The sequence below is a fragment of the Branchiostoma lanceolatum genome, chromosome 10 (assembly GCF_035083965.1).
Source record: "Branchiostoma lanceolatum isolate klBraLanc5 chromosome 10, klBraLanc5.hap2, whole genome shotgun sequence".
NCBI lineage: Eukaryota > Metazoa > Chordata > Leptocardii > Amphioxiformes > Branchiostomatidae > Branchiostoma > Branchiostoma lanceolatum.
Window position 1 is genome coordinate 5,797,594 of NC_089731.1, and position 17,543 is coordinate 5,815,136.

The window sequence follows — 17,543 nt, forward strand, 5'->3', positions numbered from 1 at the left end:
GTCCTGCGAGATCGTAAAGAGAATAGATCCTTTCTAATGGCGTATCAATTAAAAACCACGCCACACAAGGGGGCTTCTCTTTTACACTGCAACCGTAACGCTTTCAAAGTTCACTTTACGGCGAAACGTTTCTAACCAGACCTGTCATAAACACTCAAAGAGATCTGAGCCCTGTGAAGGAAACAAGACGTAATGAGGCCGCCACAGAGCTTTGAGAGTTACTACCCATCACGGAAAACGTAACAAGTTTGAAGGTCATGCATGTACGTGTGTTCATTTTATGACGGAATATTTACGGTCGCTGCCAGTATGACAGACGGAGGGAGTAATGACGAACAATCCAAGCGTCTCTTGAAATGAACGCTGTAATAGGGCCACCGGAGACAGCGCCCTTGTTGCTGGAAAGGTTACGGGTTTGCATCTCAATGTACATGTTTTTCACGGCGAAACATGCGACCATTAAGGAAAGCCATGATCATTTCACGGTAATTGCCTGTTTGCAGCGAGCATTTCAATGATGTATGCCGGGCGCTGCGTAGCAGACGGTAGCGCTAATTGTTCTACCCAATAACTCAGGCATTGAAACAGCCTCGTTTGCCTTCTCCCTATAGGCTGGCACACCAACGTCTCCCTTTATCTCTAAAATTCGGCAAAGTATTGTCGCAATCCCTTGGATACCATAAACGCGTCGCAAACGACTCTATCAAATGTAATTTTCGTCGCAGAAATGTTTCTCCCGTAGGGCGTGCATTCATAGTGATTGAATACTCTATTACCATTGCTGTTCTCCGCATGTTTATAATGATATTCACGCATGTGATGGTAATCGCTCGCACGAAACGCGTACCTCTGTGCGCGGCGCCCAGTGTGCGTGGTGTGTCGGACTGGGAAGCATGCTGGCGTTTTGCGGAGGACGTTTCCTCAACTGTAGCGGTGGAACCTGCATAAGGATATACGCCTGAACATTGAAGATGCGGTTAAAGTTTTGGTGCGTCGTGTTTTTCATAACTCTGGCATCGGACATAGGTGAGTGGATTTATTTGAGTATACTTACACGTATGTGTCTAGTCGATATTTGTAAGCAAATTTTCTGGATGAATATTCTTCTCAGAAACGATGGGTGGGTATGATGATCTTTTATGTCACTTTTGCACATACACTTGGCCAGTTTCTTTATCTTTAGTCTCTTTCTTAGTGTGTTGTTTGCATGATTTAAAGATCGTTCGGCAGGGTGGTTTGAGCAAACTTAACAACCGGAAAATTGCCCATGGACGCGGCTCTGGCGTGTCAATACCCCGTATGAAAAATGGCAGCACGACATGTTAATATGCTTTAATTCTCTCAAATCAAACCCCCACCATACGGTAAAGATCACCTCGCATATCGCTCGGGTATTTTTCCGCTCATTCACAGATTTATCGGTCTCATCGCGCATCGGATTCTAAAGCATTCAATTTAGTTCATTTTTCACTGAGCGTGATCTAGCACGGCCATTACGGATTTGCACCATATTACAGTAACTTCATGTGCAAGACAAAGACACCCTTTAACAAATATAACGAATACAAGATAAAGTTTCTTTCCTTAAATAGTGCTTCAAAGAGGCCATCCAAGAATAACACATCTAACAGCACAAAAAATATCCTTCCATGAATAGAAAGCAATTTCTTTTCTCATTTGGACGGTCTTTGTGGAGTAACACCATTTAAACATTGCTGAAAAACATCCTTTGACAAATACAAGAGGGAACTATTGTCAGTGAGCTATAGAAGCCATTGCGGAATGGCACCATATATAACAGCAAATTATAAATGCAAGAAAACGCATCCTTCAACAAATGTGAACCGAAGTCCCTCTACTCTAGCGCGCTCTTAAAAGCTCCTAACGGAATAGCACCACTTAGAATGTGCTGAAAAAAATCCTTTCACAAATTCAAGACGTATTTCTTTTCTATGAGAGTGGTCTATAGAGGCTATTGAAGTGCATCACATGATTGCAACAAAACACATCTTTTAACAAACGCAGGATGAAGCCATTTTTCTTGAGTGTGCTTTTGCAAGGCTATTATTATACTAAAAACGTCTTCCGAAAAACATGCTTTCACAAATACAAAGCGAAGTCATTTTCCTCAAGAGATCTCCACAGAGGCCATTGCGAAAGCACGCCATATAACAGCTGCTTTTAAAGACCGGAAACACAGCCTTTTGCAAATAGAAAACGAGTAGTTTCTTCTCTTGCCGACACTCTTGATGCCTCCTTAGGGGCTTGTAGAGGAGTCTTGGAGTGGATGACTGGATACCGCCTGGTGCTATTAAGAGCACATCAGGCAAAGGGACATGTCAAGGGGCCATTTAAGTGGCAAAGGACGTATATTATTCACCACCGGCCTTGCAAAAAGGGAAGTGTTGGAAAGATTGCGTCTAGATTTAGCCAATGTCTTCAGAAAAAGGAACTGCGTTTTATGATATTGCGGCTGAGAAATACCACAAATAGATTTTAACTTTCGTTAACTGGTTATCAACAATATAAATGGACATTTTTCAAAGTGAAATACAGAAATCGCTCAATGTGTTGTTCTTAAATGAATTTCAATGGATGATGATATGTAGTTAAGGTCTTATTGATTTCTTAACTTTCCCAAATGTAATGAACGAATGAATGTATTTGCTACTCATATTTCAGCAAAAAGGAATGATCATTTGCAATCACATCTCATCATTTGCAGTCATATATCATCACTATTCACAAGAGTACAGTATAAGCTGATGCGGACGAAAAAGGATAAAAAAACAGCAGATGATAGGCAGCTGCGTAATCTATGTGTACAGGTATCGACGCCTTGACGTGTCGGATTACTTTCGCGCAGAGTTCCAATACCGTGGCTCCCCTCACGTCCATAGTTGGACTATAATGCAGGTTGATGAGATATTGATTTCCGCGGGAAACATACGCTTTCTATCGGGGACCCTCATACCTCTTCCCGTGACTCATGGCGCCAGATTTGTCACGGAGGCTGTATCCCCAAGACGGCAGGACGTGCCAACGGAATTATATCATTCTTTACCGAGGAGGGACAACTGCTGCAATATGCTAGTGGGTGTAAAGTGTTCGCTGATGGGTAGACTTTGAAAATGAAGCAAACTGCTTTCTCTCCTTAGCACCCAGCACCAATGAGACAGAGTATGGTAGTTGAACACGTACTAGCGCTCTGTTGCATTGCTTGCTCATTTGTGAGGCCCAAGGACTAAAGACACGGAACACAGTGAAGGAAAATGAAAAGACCAATCCTTAATGTTTTAAGCCCGACAAACAGCCTACAATGACGTTAACAAACAGTCGGAGCCTCTTCTTGGAGATTATATGTTTACATGGTTTTGACGTGTTATTGTTTCATTGTACGCTATGCTTCCTTAGGTTTTATTAATTTCCTCAAGGACAACAAACGTTGATTTGTATTTTCAACCGCGATGATATTTTTGACATGACAAAATGAGGAATTTCTGTCACTTCTAAAAGTTAGTGCGGAGGTCTTTTTCTTGCAATTTTTTTATTGAGAAAAAATGTATTTGCAAGGAATGCCAAACTACTCTTCAAATGCAAAGTCAGAGCTTATGATGGATATTGTCAGGTTATGTCATTGTTTATAAATGGAAAAATATGCCCTTTCCCCTACGGTAGTGATTGTCTTCTTTCTCGCCGTTTATAAAGTAGATAAGGTCACTATGGCACTACATATCTGTGCCCAATTTCATAAGTGGGTTTAATATTTGCACCACCTTTTGTACAGAGTCTGCCATTGATCGATGTTAGGTTGGCAGCCCTCGCATAAATCTACAAAACTTGCTCATCTATGAAAATGCATCCATCCGGTACAGTATGTAAAGAACATAAATTACATGGATATCTTTGTGTTCTGCTTGTGTGTGTATGATATAGCTCCCAGTTGATCTCCAATGTGGCACAGGATAGTGGTTACAAACCCGTAATAAACATATTCAGTCCCCACACACGATCTAGTGCGTCCCTTTTGAAAAGCCAGCGTATTGAGCTTGGATCTCTGTTGCCCGTACGGCACAACAACAAGGCAATTAGGCATCTGCCCCTTCTGAACCCATTGCTTCTGCCCCGTGCCCCAATCGTCTGGTGTGCTATATATCTTTGCTGACTTTAAACAAATGTCATATCCTATGGTCAGTGAACTGACTGTTCGACCACATTGCGTGACCCCTAACTCTGACATATGGGTGGACTGAATAAGTGCTCACGCCCAACCAAATCCATCAATTGTTTGAAGAGAAGTAATCGTGTCAGATTCAAAGGTCATTATTTTCTAGGATGTTTTTTTGTATACAAACATGTTATGTTTTGCTTTATAACATTCTGGTAGTCTATCAGCTACTCAACAATAGCGACACATTTAAAACTATTTGCTGTCTTCAAAAATAATTCTATATCGCACAGTTTTCGAAATGACTAAGATCAGGTTCAGATCTACTAATCTATCTGGCTTTTTTTGGGAGTGACATATTTTGGATGGTTACACATCCCCCTGTTTAATGCATTGCCAAAACCTAACTAAAGGATCTATTCCGAATGATAAGTGAATGTGACATATACCACATGTTTGAATTTCGAATTGTGTTTTCCAGAAATTTTGAAATACATGTTATAGAAATGCAAGGATAACAAATTTGGAGAAAAAGAGAGGATTTAATCATACGGCATTCGTCTATCGTACGTCATTTCTTTTATGATTTGGAAGTACACTGCTGAACGACAATAGATCATACTTTCTCCTTATACACTCGGTCTACTTCAATTATACCTAACAGATATAATTCCCCGATATGCACACAATATTCTGGCGCTTTCCCCCGTATCAAACAATATATCAAATTAACATGGCACCATCGCACGCAAGGGGAGCTATCAATTATGAATTATGATCGAGTTGATATGAACAAGAACGCACCAGAACAATAGCAATCAAGGCCATTTAAACACGAGGACCTGACTCACAAAGAAAGTGAAAGGTCTCCTATGATTGGATGTTCTGAGCAATCAGGTTAATGGATGTACACGACAGAGCACCATCGTGATGTACAAGAGGCGTAATCAGTATTCGTGTCCATCATGGACCTTTCACGTGAAACTAGGTCTGTGGAACAGACTGGTCACATCCATCGTACGATCGCAAACTGAGGGCATTCTTGGATGTTTAGTCTTGTATGTGTCGCATACAATTCAGATGTCTTGTTCATGATGGAAAATGCTGTCTTTGGTCCTTGCAAGCGGTAGGTTCTGTCACAGCCTGCTTGAAAATCTTACGACATTAAGGTGCAATGGCCTAGTTGGTAGAGTGTTCGCCTTGCACGCGGTAGGTCGTGAGTTCGATCCCCGGCCGGGTCATACCAAAGACTATAAAAATGGTACATACTGCTTTCTCTGCCTAGCATTCAGCATTTGGAAAAAGAGTATGGAAGTTAAACACACATCACTACTAGCGGACCAGCCCCCTACTGTAGTGACTAGCACAATTGTGTGGCCCAAGGGCTACAAAAAATGGAGATGGGCGCCACCCCTATGCGTCTTATCAACACGTCTTGGATACTTAAAACCCTTAAGCTGCCAGTCCCGACTTAATTAGGGATACAGAAATATGCCTTGTGTGCTGGACCCGGTTATAACCGGGATAGGGTATTCCCCAGAACAAAACAGCTTTGCGTGCGTGTAGCGCGCGAAGCCGGGAAGTTAGGGGAGTTAGCGCCGCCGGGTGTTTCGCGGGTTTCGTGAGGGAGGTCAGGGGTCAAACATTTTTGATTTTTACTTGGCTAAAAAACCTGGCAGCTTAAGGGTTAAACTTTAACTAACTACGATGAATGTCACCACACCGTAAGTCCATCTGATACCCATTTCCACTAAGGCAGCAACCGTTGCGAGTCGCGACCCAAACTCTCAATAGTAGCTCAAGCCAATTCTACTGACAAAGAAGTAAATGTGTTAAAAAGGTTATCGTGTTTTGTTTTGTTGTATTTCAAATCAACATTTTACATCAGGAATCATATTCAATTCATATGTCATAAAATCCATTTTTGGTCGCTCAATGGTCTCCAAGCAGCGGAAAGGGGTCTGAATCTAAAGTCTACAGGTAAAAACTACATGAACGTTATGTGCCTTAAAATCGATGAGTCCTACCAATCCTTCTGAATAGCAGTAAAACAATAAACATTTACAAATGCATAGAAATGTAAGAAGAAAAAACACAGTGACAGGCTAACCACCCACATTTCCGGATAGTACCGCCCGAATCGCAGCGTTAACAATTTGTAATATGTATTTATTGAAATAGGACCCAGATCATACTGAAATCAATGGTACCCCTTAGAGCCCCAGATCTTATTGTTACCGTACATCTTATGGCAATATTGACACATTCCAAAAAGTCCAAAATCGATTACCAAACTACTCATTAACCTCTTTAAGCTGTAAATCCTTACTGTTTTTCATCCAGCAGTTTATTGTACTTATCGGGTTTCTTGCATATGTTCTACCCGAATCCCTGGCTTAATACGTTTATCTGGTATTTGCATGCAGCAATTAGTTATAAGCTTAGGATTACCGTGTGTTCCTGATGTGCATGCTTTTACATATTTACATAGTTCTCTTGCAGGGGGTGTTGCATCTTTCTTATTTTCCTTCCTTCCCTCCTTCCTTCCTTATTCGTTCCTGACATTTGTTTCATCCTTCCTGCCTTCCATTCATTCATTCATCCATCCATTCATTCATCCAACCATCTAAGCAACTTATTCATAGAGATCCCTGCCATGCAAGAGACAAGCAAAATATATACATCCTGTCACAAGCATCCTCGGCCTCATAAAAAGCCACTCCATCGATCATTTTCCCCACGAACATATTTCACATCGCAATCCCTTACCCTGGCTGCAGCTAAGACTTTAAGCCTTGCTTCTCAGATATAACACCGGTGTCTTCCGGGACTGCGACTGTAATATGTACGTTATTGTGCGCTTCTCTGGTCTGTTATGTGCGGATGTATTCTCTTGGGAGAAAGGCCAGGGGGCTGCTATGATTTATATCATGGGTTTATATCATGACAAATATCAAAATCATAAGTGACGAAAACTCATTACATAGGCATTTGCTAGAAGGCAATACGGTAACAAATGTACAATACTCTCAAAACATTATTTTGCAGAAATTTTGCCCTATCTTCATTCTTTTAGACCACGAATTTAAACATAACAAAATATTGTCAAGATTAAACCAACTGAGTTTACTTGAATTGGTGGTCTTCATTTTCTTTAAGATGGTCTCACGTACGTACAATTATGGTTTGTATTCGTTTTTATTCATTCGATGGGCTTCTGTAATAGTCAATCCTAGGTGCACGATAGAATGCCTTTTCAAATGTCTGATTAACTTTTAGTTTGCTCAACACAACACAGAATAAAAAAACTATGTGCTAATACCTGTATATGTATGATATGAATTACTATTAGAATGTAAACTTATCCCATTCCACTTTCCTCAACAAACTATTTTCCATATCCACTGAAATTCATCTAAAATTCATAAGTCAAAAGCACACTTGTTTTCCTCCGGACGTAGATGCATAAGATCATGTTACTCGATACGTTTTATATATGCCCCCTGTATGGGGGATTTGACAATAAATTGACCGATGTCATAACTTGAAAATGACTGCCATATTCGGAAGAAATGCATTAAACCGATTTAATGTACTTGTAGTCAGTTGGAGTATCCATCATTTTATTATTGTTTTATGAATAAGTCAGATGTCCATGAAGGGCACACTCAAATTCAACTGTCCGATTTTATTCACATAAAAATGATATTTCAGGAACAAATAAATGGTGAAATGCAGGAAAATTTTGGATAAAAATGTCACATTTGCCACAATAATAGCTCTTTCAGATCAACATTTTTTTCATATTTTCGTTTTGATGTGAACATACAGTAATTTTCTCCTGATGAGTATGTCCTTGTTACTCGAAAACATATCTGCAGAAAGGTCGAATAGACTCTATTTCGTACGACGAGATGTAATATGTAAAAAAAACAACCAACCAAACAAACAAACAAAGCATAAAGTCTTCATTTTCTTCTTCTTTTGAATTCAGACACAGGGATTGCGGGAGCGGGACATACAATCTCTTACCAAAACCCTAGAGGCGATAGTGCAATTATACTTCTTCATATGTCAATTTCTAACATGTATATCCATTACAAATATCAGTTCACACTAAATGATATACATCTCCAAAAGAAGACTACAAGAAATCAATCCCGAAGAAGAGACCACAAAAAATTGATGTTTGCCATCCTCATAACAAGTGGCTGTCCATCAAAGTTGACATTTTGATTCCTCAGTGATAGGACGGGGTAGCCGCACGGCGAGCCTTTAGTGGTCCCCGGGCGGTCGTTTCGCGGGGCTCGTGTGGTGGGGACGGCGACCCGGGCACAAATTGGTCCCTTTGTTTTAATAACATCCGCCGTATGTTAGCCGCAGGTTGCGCCAATGTGGTTTGTCAAAGGACGGGGTTTTATATGGAAGGTGACCTCTGTTGACCTTTGCTTGAGGGGTTTCGCGTACGCATTCTGGGAACAAGTGTGTTGGTTGGGCCATGGAATCTTGATTCGGCGGATGGCGTCAGCATTTGATTTTCTTTTCGACTAAAAGAATAATGAGTACCTCTTTCAACGTGGGTAGTATGTCCGCAAATATTGGCATTAGGGAAAATGTTGCGGGAAAAAGGGGTTTTGAGTCAACTATAGATGAACCTTGCATACCACAAAATGAGAAGATATGTCGTACATCACATTACTATTGCAGAATTGATAGAATATGTATACATAGAATATATACGACTAAACTCTACTCAGTATATTGTTGTAATGAACAATGGGTTTGCTAGGAACAATTGAGCAAAAAATGAGTGTGAGCTGATTCAAAGTGATCGGGCAGATCTAATTGAAACTGATTGCCTTATCATTACGAGTGACAGATTAATATATAAACTGATGTTCCTGTGTATTCCCTCCCAGGATGGTGCCAGAGCAAAATCGGCCTGACCATGCCGGAGTCCGTCAGAGCCGTACTCGGGGCCTCAGCAACCCTGTCGGCAACCTACGCCACCTCTCGACCAATCAGATCAGTCGCCTGGTTCAAGGTGGATTCCAAGATCTCCTCGAAACGCGACCCAGTTCTGGCCTTCTACCCGAGCGCCGGAACCAGTCCGGAGACGTTCGGGAGTTTCCGGGGCCGAGCTCGGCTCATCGGAAAGGCGTCGTTAAGAGTCGCGTCCACCACGCTTCAGGACGACGGGCTGTACGTGCTCGTCATTTCCGTTTCCGGTGTGGCAATCGAGGAAGGATTTGTGCGGTTAAGCGTCATGGGTAGGAAAAGTCATACATAATCTTTTTCAGAAATGTTGCAAAAAGTTTTATACTATTTGTGCTTTTTTTCATAAATTTTAAGATTGATTTGGTTGACTGCACAGTAATATATCTAATCAGTCAAAGTGTATTCAAAATGAGCGATACATTCTTGAGTCACAGTAACTGTATCAAATTCAACATTATAATAGTAAACTGTTCGATGGTTATTATGCTAGTAGGCCACATCAAATGCTTACATTAATGGCGAATTCTGGACGAGGGACAATCTGTGACTACTTTATAACGCTTATTATTACTAGATGTTTGTTCGGCGTTTCGAGTGCGCGTATGCAGCCATGACGCCTTGTAGCATAAAGACAAATTCTAAGGCCCCCCTAACATATTTATAGAAATGCTCAATGGTGAAATTATATATTCCTCAACAAAATCAGCTGTGTTGATTCCGATTTTTTCTCTCAAAAGTTTTAGATAATTGTTCTAGTGTGTAACGATACGGCACCTATTTTAGCAAATGCTACTTCCAACCAGCAGCTAGCCTTCAACTCACGTTTCGAGGGGAGTACTGTTTCACCTTGTCACATCGCCTGGGACAGTCATTTCCTGTTCCGCCAACTCTGCCCCTGATCCGGGACCCAAAATAAACGAACCCGATACATCTCCACTGACACCGTGACGTGTTGCGCCAGTCGCCTCATCAGCACAGGTCATCTCGTCTCAGCCTCCAGCGCTCTCCTCTTTTGAAACTGTCTGAATGTGTTTATTGCTGCCCCTGGGGTTTCATTTCCTTGGAAGTATTTATGGATAAGTCATCATCCGTATCAATGGAGAAAGAATGAGTCGTAACGATGTTTTATATTTCCGTATATACTTGATTAGACAGAAATGACCATCTTACGGAAGAAAACGTTTAGCTTTGCAAGCAAGAATATCCAAAGAGCATAGATTGTAAGTGTTTGCCGTGAATAACTAGAAGCAGCATGAGCACAGGTGCATTACCTGGCAGTTTTATGAATAGGGATGGCGGCAACAACTAGAAAAATCTGCCAGAATTCAAAGAAACCAAATCTGAGAGTTTGACCCCATATGTAGACGCAGTAGGAGCGCATCGAGATAAAAAAAAAGTTACATTGAGAAATGATATTTTGGAACAAAATAAATGCCTGATTAGAAAATATGAGATGACATCGACTACCTTAAGAAATAGAAATACCACAATACTGATCCCGGGCGTAGTATGATTCATCTAGGTGATCATGATACCTAATCCTATTAAGCACATGTAAGGATCCGGATCAGCCTCAGTGTTTTGCGCGTGTTTGTGCAACATTTTGGTTGATTGTTCAGGTATACATTAGATACGGTCATCTCAGGTTTGTTAAAAATGAACGATGTATTGTAACATTTAGCATATGTATGTTGGAAATATATATGAACTAATATTGATCTATGTCTATCTTCCAGTTCCGCCATCGGTACAGGTGGGCCCGTCCGACCCTTACGTCACCAGGTGGGGTAAAACCGTGTCTCTGACGTGTACAGTCCGGGGGTCCCGCCCAAATATTACGTCACTCTACTGGGAGAAGGACGGCACCCAGATCGACGTCAACGTCATGAAGTATTTTGGCGGGAACCGGGAGATGCCGTCGCTGATGATACGTCACGTGACCAGGGCGGACGCCGGGAGGTACACGTGTATAGCGGAACACCCCGTCCGACCGGCCGCCGCAGGTCTCGCGCTGCAAGTGTTGTGTGAGTAAAAATGACCTTTCGGCCATGTTTTTTTCAAATCGTAGTTCGTCAGTTTTTTAACATACTTTCTGACTGCATTATCCGTGCCCGCTCAAACCTTACCCTTCACTTCAACTGCACAGCATAAACACTCATGGCAACAGGCTTAAACATCCATGACAACAGTTTAAACACCCATAACAAATCCTATATTACACTTAGGTCTACCCATTTCTTCTAGAATCTTATGCATTCACGCCAGTGGCCTTAAGTTGCCAACCCTGTCCATCTGTGTGTAATAATAACCACTTTACACACTGCGGCCAAACAAACTCTTTCTTATCATCAGACCCCAGACAGGGCACTGGTGGATACGCTTCCTTTTCAGGAATCTATGACGAAGTTCCTTTATGTTGAGGATTACTACTGCTAGGTCTTTTCTCAACAGCTCTATTCAACGACATGAAGTTTGTGAGCCAACACACGCGGAGACCTTGACTATCAAGAAGCTAGAAGTGGTTAAGATATCAGTCATCTCGTATCCACACTTGTTCACAGCCAGGGGAAGCGGGACATGAGTAGCACGTTTAGCATCTACCATTTATACTTACGGATCCTTCTACAACAAAGCAGTTTAGCTTAATGTCGTCGCCACTGCCGTCGCCACGATATCACAGGATGAATTAAAACCATTTGTATGTACTAGACTGTTTTCGCAGTTTACATGTTTATACATAAAAATACATTACTCGTCGATCGTCCATACTACGCAAAATAGTTCTTAAGGATCGAGATGCATTCATGAAAGGGTAAATGCAAACACCTGATGCTTTCAAAGATCTATACTTTGACCCATCAAGATGGCGAACGTTTTATTACGTCATAGTCATGTGACTCATAAAATATAGGAATCATCAACATGGCGGACGCTAAGTAACTATCATGGAGGATAGTACGTTGTGTATGTAATACAGGGACACCTGAAAAACAGGTCAAGTGACCTGACTGTGATTCTTCAGGTAAAAGAAATAAATGAATACGTTACGTCACAGCCACGTGTCTGAAAAAAGAGAACAATACTCACGCCTGTCATTAAATATCCCACAGTTCCACCGTCCATCATCAGCATCTCGGACTCCGTCATGGCGCACCTGGACGAGCGCGTCATCCTGCAGTGCGTCGCCGACGGCAACCCGGCACCCAACATCACCTGGTTCCGCGCCGGAAAGACGCTCAAGTCCTCCTCCAAGACGTTGTCTCAAGACATTCGTACGAGCTCCGTCGTCTTGAAGAGGGCGCAGTACAACGACACGGGCCTGTTTTCCTGTACGGTCGACAACGGCATAGGGGACCCGGATACTAAGACTGTCAGACTATCTGTGACACGTAAGTATCTTTTTGCAGTAGACAAGCTTTCTGCGGATCTTAATGTTTGTAGAAGTGATGACTAAATAAACTAGCCTGGATGGCATCCTATTGCTTTTCTTCTTAGATGTGATAAATTCTTGTCAGTCATATTTGATGTCGGTGATGTGATGTTTCAAATACGTCAAAACTTGTGACATTGAGACTTAATTCACTATCCTCTATTATCTCTAAGGCAAGCGATTGGGTCCGCTAGACGGCGCTACTACCGCGATCATCATCGGGGTGGTGGTCGGGGGTCTGTGGCTCCTGGTCTGCATCATCCTCACCGTGTACTTCGTGCGGAGGCGACAGGAGAGGGTCGAGAGGAAGAAGTTCTCCTTCTACTACGACATCGGGCGGAGGAAGCCCCTCCCTCCGGAGGCAGGGGGGCCCAAGGCCCAGGACTTCGGCCCGCTGCCCGATGTACCTCTCCCAGGTACGAGACCGTTACATTCAAATTTGTCATTGGATAGACGATGAATTTTTTATAACATTTCTAAGATTATATTTTAATTTGTTCAATTGACACGCATCCAAGGCTTCTCCTAAGAAGCCAAAAGCTACAATATTATCCATGTCACACTTCCGAGTGCGCATGTGCAGTCGTGATGCATTGTTGTCTCAGGTCAAAGTTTAAGGTCCCTCGTCTTTACCTTGACTTGTTTGTAGCGTTTCCATAATGATATGTGAGGGGCCTTGAACCCTGACCTTACCCACAGTTCCCGCGGCGCATGTCAATCCAATAGAACACGCTTTCCTTTATCATGTTTCCTTTCTTTCTTATACAGCGTATGTAGATTTAGATATCTTGTAAGCTGTAAGCAATTTCGATTTCTTGCGCCCTTTCAAGTGACCTGTGTATGCATTCTTTAAATTCTCAGCTTCCAAACCCTTATAGACTGATATTACAGCCGAAGTGATATTACCCTTGTAATATAATAATGTCCCTAGGCGTTGGAGTAAGATCTTGTCACATTTAAAATACGACCCCTGAAGACAAGGAGCGCACTAGGTAGTCAATCCTCGCTCAAATGGATTCACTTTCTGTTTGACGCGTTATAAATTTCATGGAAATAGACCTTGATCCGAGAAGACTTTCATAATACCTGACAGCTAGTGACGGCAACATATCCTCAAGAGGCATGAAAGCTTCATATATGGATCCTAGAAACTCTCGCCTGTGGGAAAATGGTGACCGAGAGCTTGCATCAGACCGTGCATTTTCTCATAACTTTGTGGGTAAAGAATCTGACAAGTTCTTGCTCTACATAAAGGTACCCAAACGTTGGACGCCGTCTCGTCGAAGAGAAACAAGATATATATGTCCTCATAACTTCCGCCCGAGCGTACCAAACCAATGTCAGCGCAGTGGTGACTGATAGAGTCATAAATCGATGGAACCGAATTCATCAGAAAGTTAGCGAGCGTCCTTTTCCAATTTCAGGGCAGAAACATTTGTCTCAGTCTATATTGTACGCAAGTCTTTTAATATCTAATGATTTAAAAGAGCAAGGCAGCGAAGCGTCTTTGATAAAGTACCACATGTAGGTAAATTTTAGCGGTAGATGCCAGGGGATTCAAAGGTGGAATTACAGTTTAAAAGTACCTTAGACTTTTGGTATTGATGTAAATGGAATATGACGTAAGCAGGAGACAACCGAAACGAGAATGAATCACCCGGTTCATCACAACAACACCCTTAATTAGGTTCTCTTTAGACTTCATGGGATGATGATGGATGATGTCATTACTACGTCACAGGGTCCAATTACCCCCTCTTTGATTGGCTGACAAGAGGAATACGTGTACAATTATTTTTTTGTATCTCTCTCGGGACAAATGCATTTCCATGACTAGGATGGAGTGACAAAAGCCGTGTAATATGTCAGAAGAGCCCGCGCGCGACCCCAGCAGATCTAGAGAGCGATTTGGAATTCTGCATACGCCGCCGCCATAAACTTGCAGCGCAGTTTCCATACATCACACTGATCTCATAATGCCACCATTGGCGCCGGCAATATTGTCACACCTCTCTATACATTCACTTCTCCGATATGACAATCGGGATTCAAAGTATATAGGGTAGGGCCGCACTGCCTTACTCAGCATCGTTTGGAAAAGCTAACTTTGTGTGATACATGTATCGTAGATATTTGTATCAAACGCTCGTAGGAATCGGTTATGAGGATGCATATGTGGTTTGATGTCATACGTGTGGACCATTATAAACACATGTTACATATACACATAAGTCAGATTAAAAAGTATCTAGTATTACAATAAAGTACAGTTGTCTGTGGAACCGACGAGCCCTCGTACACATGGGTCCCTAATTGCGTTATATGAAATATGTTTGCATTAAGTTTACAATATATCTTGAAGTTTACGGACTAATAGTTATCTGAACGTGTATATCATGTTTAAATTCACTCTCACAATGTATGAATTATATGTACTCCCTATTCTTGTTTTTAAAGCTGTCCGTCTTGATAGCAGCATGGGTGATTATCATCTCGGAGCCTCAGTGAAGTAGAAAAAAGGACATGGCAACATTGAACATCTAATTTTGTTGTATTTTTAGATAAACCCAAAAAGCCTTCAGCCCCCTGCGCAGGGATCAACACCATGAGACGTGCAACGGCACACAAAGGTATCAATCCGCGAGACAAAAGTAGCGCTACTTGCATGTACCACTGTGAAACCAAAGGGTGTGAAAACATTTATATCCACATTAGTTTAATAGATATGTCAAAGTTTTATGACAACTCCTTTTGTAATATGCATATCTTGTCCTTGTATCATTGTCTCGGCGTAATACTGTATCTCACAGTTTCACCCTTTTTTTACAGTTTTAAATGCGCATGTGCCGTCTTAATGCATTGTGGTCTCCAAAGGTGAAACAAATTGAAAATGAAATGTCCCTCATCATCACTTGACCTGAGATCTAAAAGAAGTCTTTGTCCAGACTCCAGACGTGTTTGCAGTGTTCTCACTTGGCCTCATCGAGGTGGAAGCCTCCGAAATTGAGAATGAGAAGATAGCATATTAGCTTCATCTGAAGCAGTAGCTCGATGAGGCCAAGTGCGAACACTGTAATCTTCTCATTTTCGTCAACAAAATAGCATGACAAACTGTTGTTTTCCAGACAAGAGATATGCCAAAGTGCTGTACACCTTCCGGCCGCGGGAGGAGAACGAGCTGCATCTGGAGGCTGATGACATCATCGAGGTGCTGGAGGGGGAAGATGGCGGCTGGTGTCTGGGTTACCTGAGGGGCAGGATAGGCCTGTTCCCTTCCAACTACGTCACATTTCTCAGCACTAGAGAAGGTATGGTAGGAGCGTGGGACAATGTAGAAGTGTTTGATCAGGATTCAGACTGGTTTGTAAGGCCTAAGGGGTGTGGGGGAGGCGATCCACATCCGTAGACAATGTACGTAGTACAGGGATAGGAGACCTCACTAACTCAAGCATGTGTATAACTGTATCTTGTCACGTGATAGTCAGCATCATCAGTTACGTGACAGGAAGATGGCTCAAAAACTCCCCCAAAGGTTGCAAACTTTTTTTGTTTAAAGTATTTCGTTTATTTGTTCAAAATGTAGGAACTTGCGTTAGAGCCAAGGGATATATGTGGATGCCAGAGCGATAACGGTGTGAAGATGCACCAAAGTAGCAGAAAAAAAAAATCCCAAGCGCTCTGTCCATGAAAAAGAGTCAAGAAGAAGAATCATCATCTAAAGATATTGACAATGTGACAAATGCTACGAATAAATAAAACAAACAAGGAACACTGTTCATTGGAAAGTCTATCCGTAGACGCAATTCAATTGGTTTACATTGTTAGACGTTTTTCTTTTGTGCCTCCAGCATCTGTCTTCAAGTCAGAGGCATCTAGCGAATGCGATGAAAAGCGCTCCAAGCGGAACACATAGGCACTGCAACAGGAGGGATGACAGTCTTCAAGGCCCTGAATCCACCAAGATATACTCCGAAGTTTGATGTTTTGGACGATAACTATATGATGACAGCTATAAATAGTGCTGATCGATAGTACCAGCAGTCTTTACTCAGTACATATCACTCCCTCCTTTCAATGCATGAATTGTTCACTCAGCTTCTTGGTAAGTTGCATGGAACCTTGCCTGGAATACGTCACCAATCGATGTAAAAAGAACCAATAAGGACAAGGATGTAAAGAAGATAACCGACTGCCCAATTTTCTTCATGAAGCAATCACGTTAATCACTTTGTATTTTTGTTCAGAGAAGGACAGGTTAGTTAGTACCTGGGTGTATTCTGTAAATAAGAACAAAGGGCGAATTGTCGTAAAATAAAAGGAGTGTTCCAAATACACAAGAACTGATTAGACTATAGATAGTTCGAGTGAAGTCATGTACAGTTTTGTAACAAAACGCTTCTCTGTTCTCTGCATTGCCTTCAGAATCAAGTACTAGTATACGCTATTGAAAACACGTAGTTAATTGAATTGTTACGTACGACTAGACGTTTCTTGGTGAGAAGCTTTCAGAAGTCATCCGCCATTTTCTTCAGCTCTGAAAGGGTAATGACGTGCTTGCGAGTCAAAGGTCACACAAGTCACGTGCCACGAGGAGGCTGTATACACCCTTTCTTTGATTTTGGAAGTGTTCGACGTTGAACTTTTTTCGACTAGAAGAATGGTTTAAGATTTGAAGAGTTTTTCCTGCGTTATACGTTACAATAGTGATTTATAGGTAGATGATACTAGATACGTTAGTTTTTTTGTTGTAACTGGAATACTCTATGTGAAAGATCAAGTGTTCGTTTCAAGTGTGTTTCATAGAGAATAGTACGCTACGTTAACGCCATCTGTCGAGTACTTTACGAACTGCACGAAGTATGGTAAAACGAAGAGCTGATATTGTTTAACGCACCAAAGGCGTCTAACGATGCGGTGCAGCATGTTACTATATAGATTACACATTTC

The 17,543-nt window shown here is 41.8% G+C and overlaps 1 protein-coding gene across 1 annotated transcript; it reads left to right on the plus strand.

Annotated features, from left to right (window-relative positions):
- The first annotated feature begins 357 nt into the window (after window positions 1-357).
- On the plus strand, window positions 358-17,464 carry LOC136444017 (nectin-4-like). The gene is made up of 8 exons (XM_066441425.1): window positions 358-1,026; window positions 9,088-9,438; window positions 10,903-11,190; window positions 12,277-12,555; window positions 12,770-13,012; window positions 15,158-15,226; window positions 15,722-15,904; window positions 16,445-17,464. Exons 1-8 carry the CDS (start codon window positions 972-974, stop codon window positions 16,507-16,509), a joined length of 1,533 nt encoding a protein of 510 aa, XP_066297522.1. The 5' UTR covers window positions 358-971; the 3' UTR covers window positions 16,510-17,464.
- Window positions 17,465-17,543: the final 79 nt, after the last annotated feature.

Excerpts from the sequence above, each read along its gene's own strand:
- LOC136444017 (XM_066441425.1), top strand. The coding sequence starts at position 972 with ATGCGGTTAAAGTTTTGGTGCGTCGTGTTTTTCATAACTCTGGCATCG. Across the intron at positions 11,191-12,276 it reads TCTCGCGCTGCAAGTGTTGT|TTCCACCGTCCATCATCAGC; the intron begins GTGAGTAAAAAT and ends AATATCCCACAG. Across the intron at positions 15,227-15,721 it reads ACGTGCAACGGCACACAAAG|ACAAGAGATATGCCAAAGTG; the intron begins GTATCAATCCGC and ends GTTGTTTTCCAG.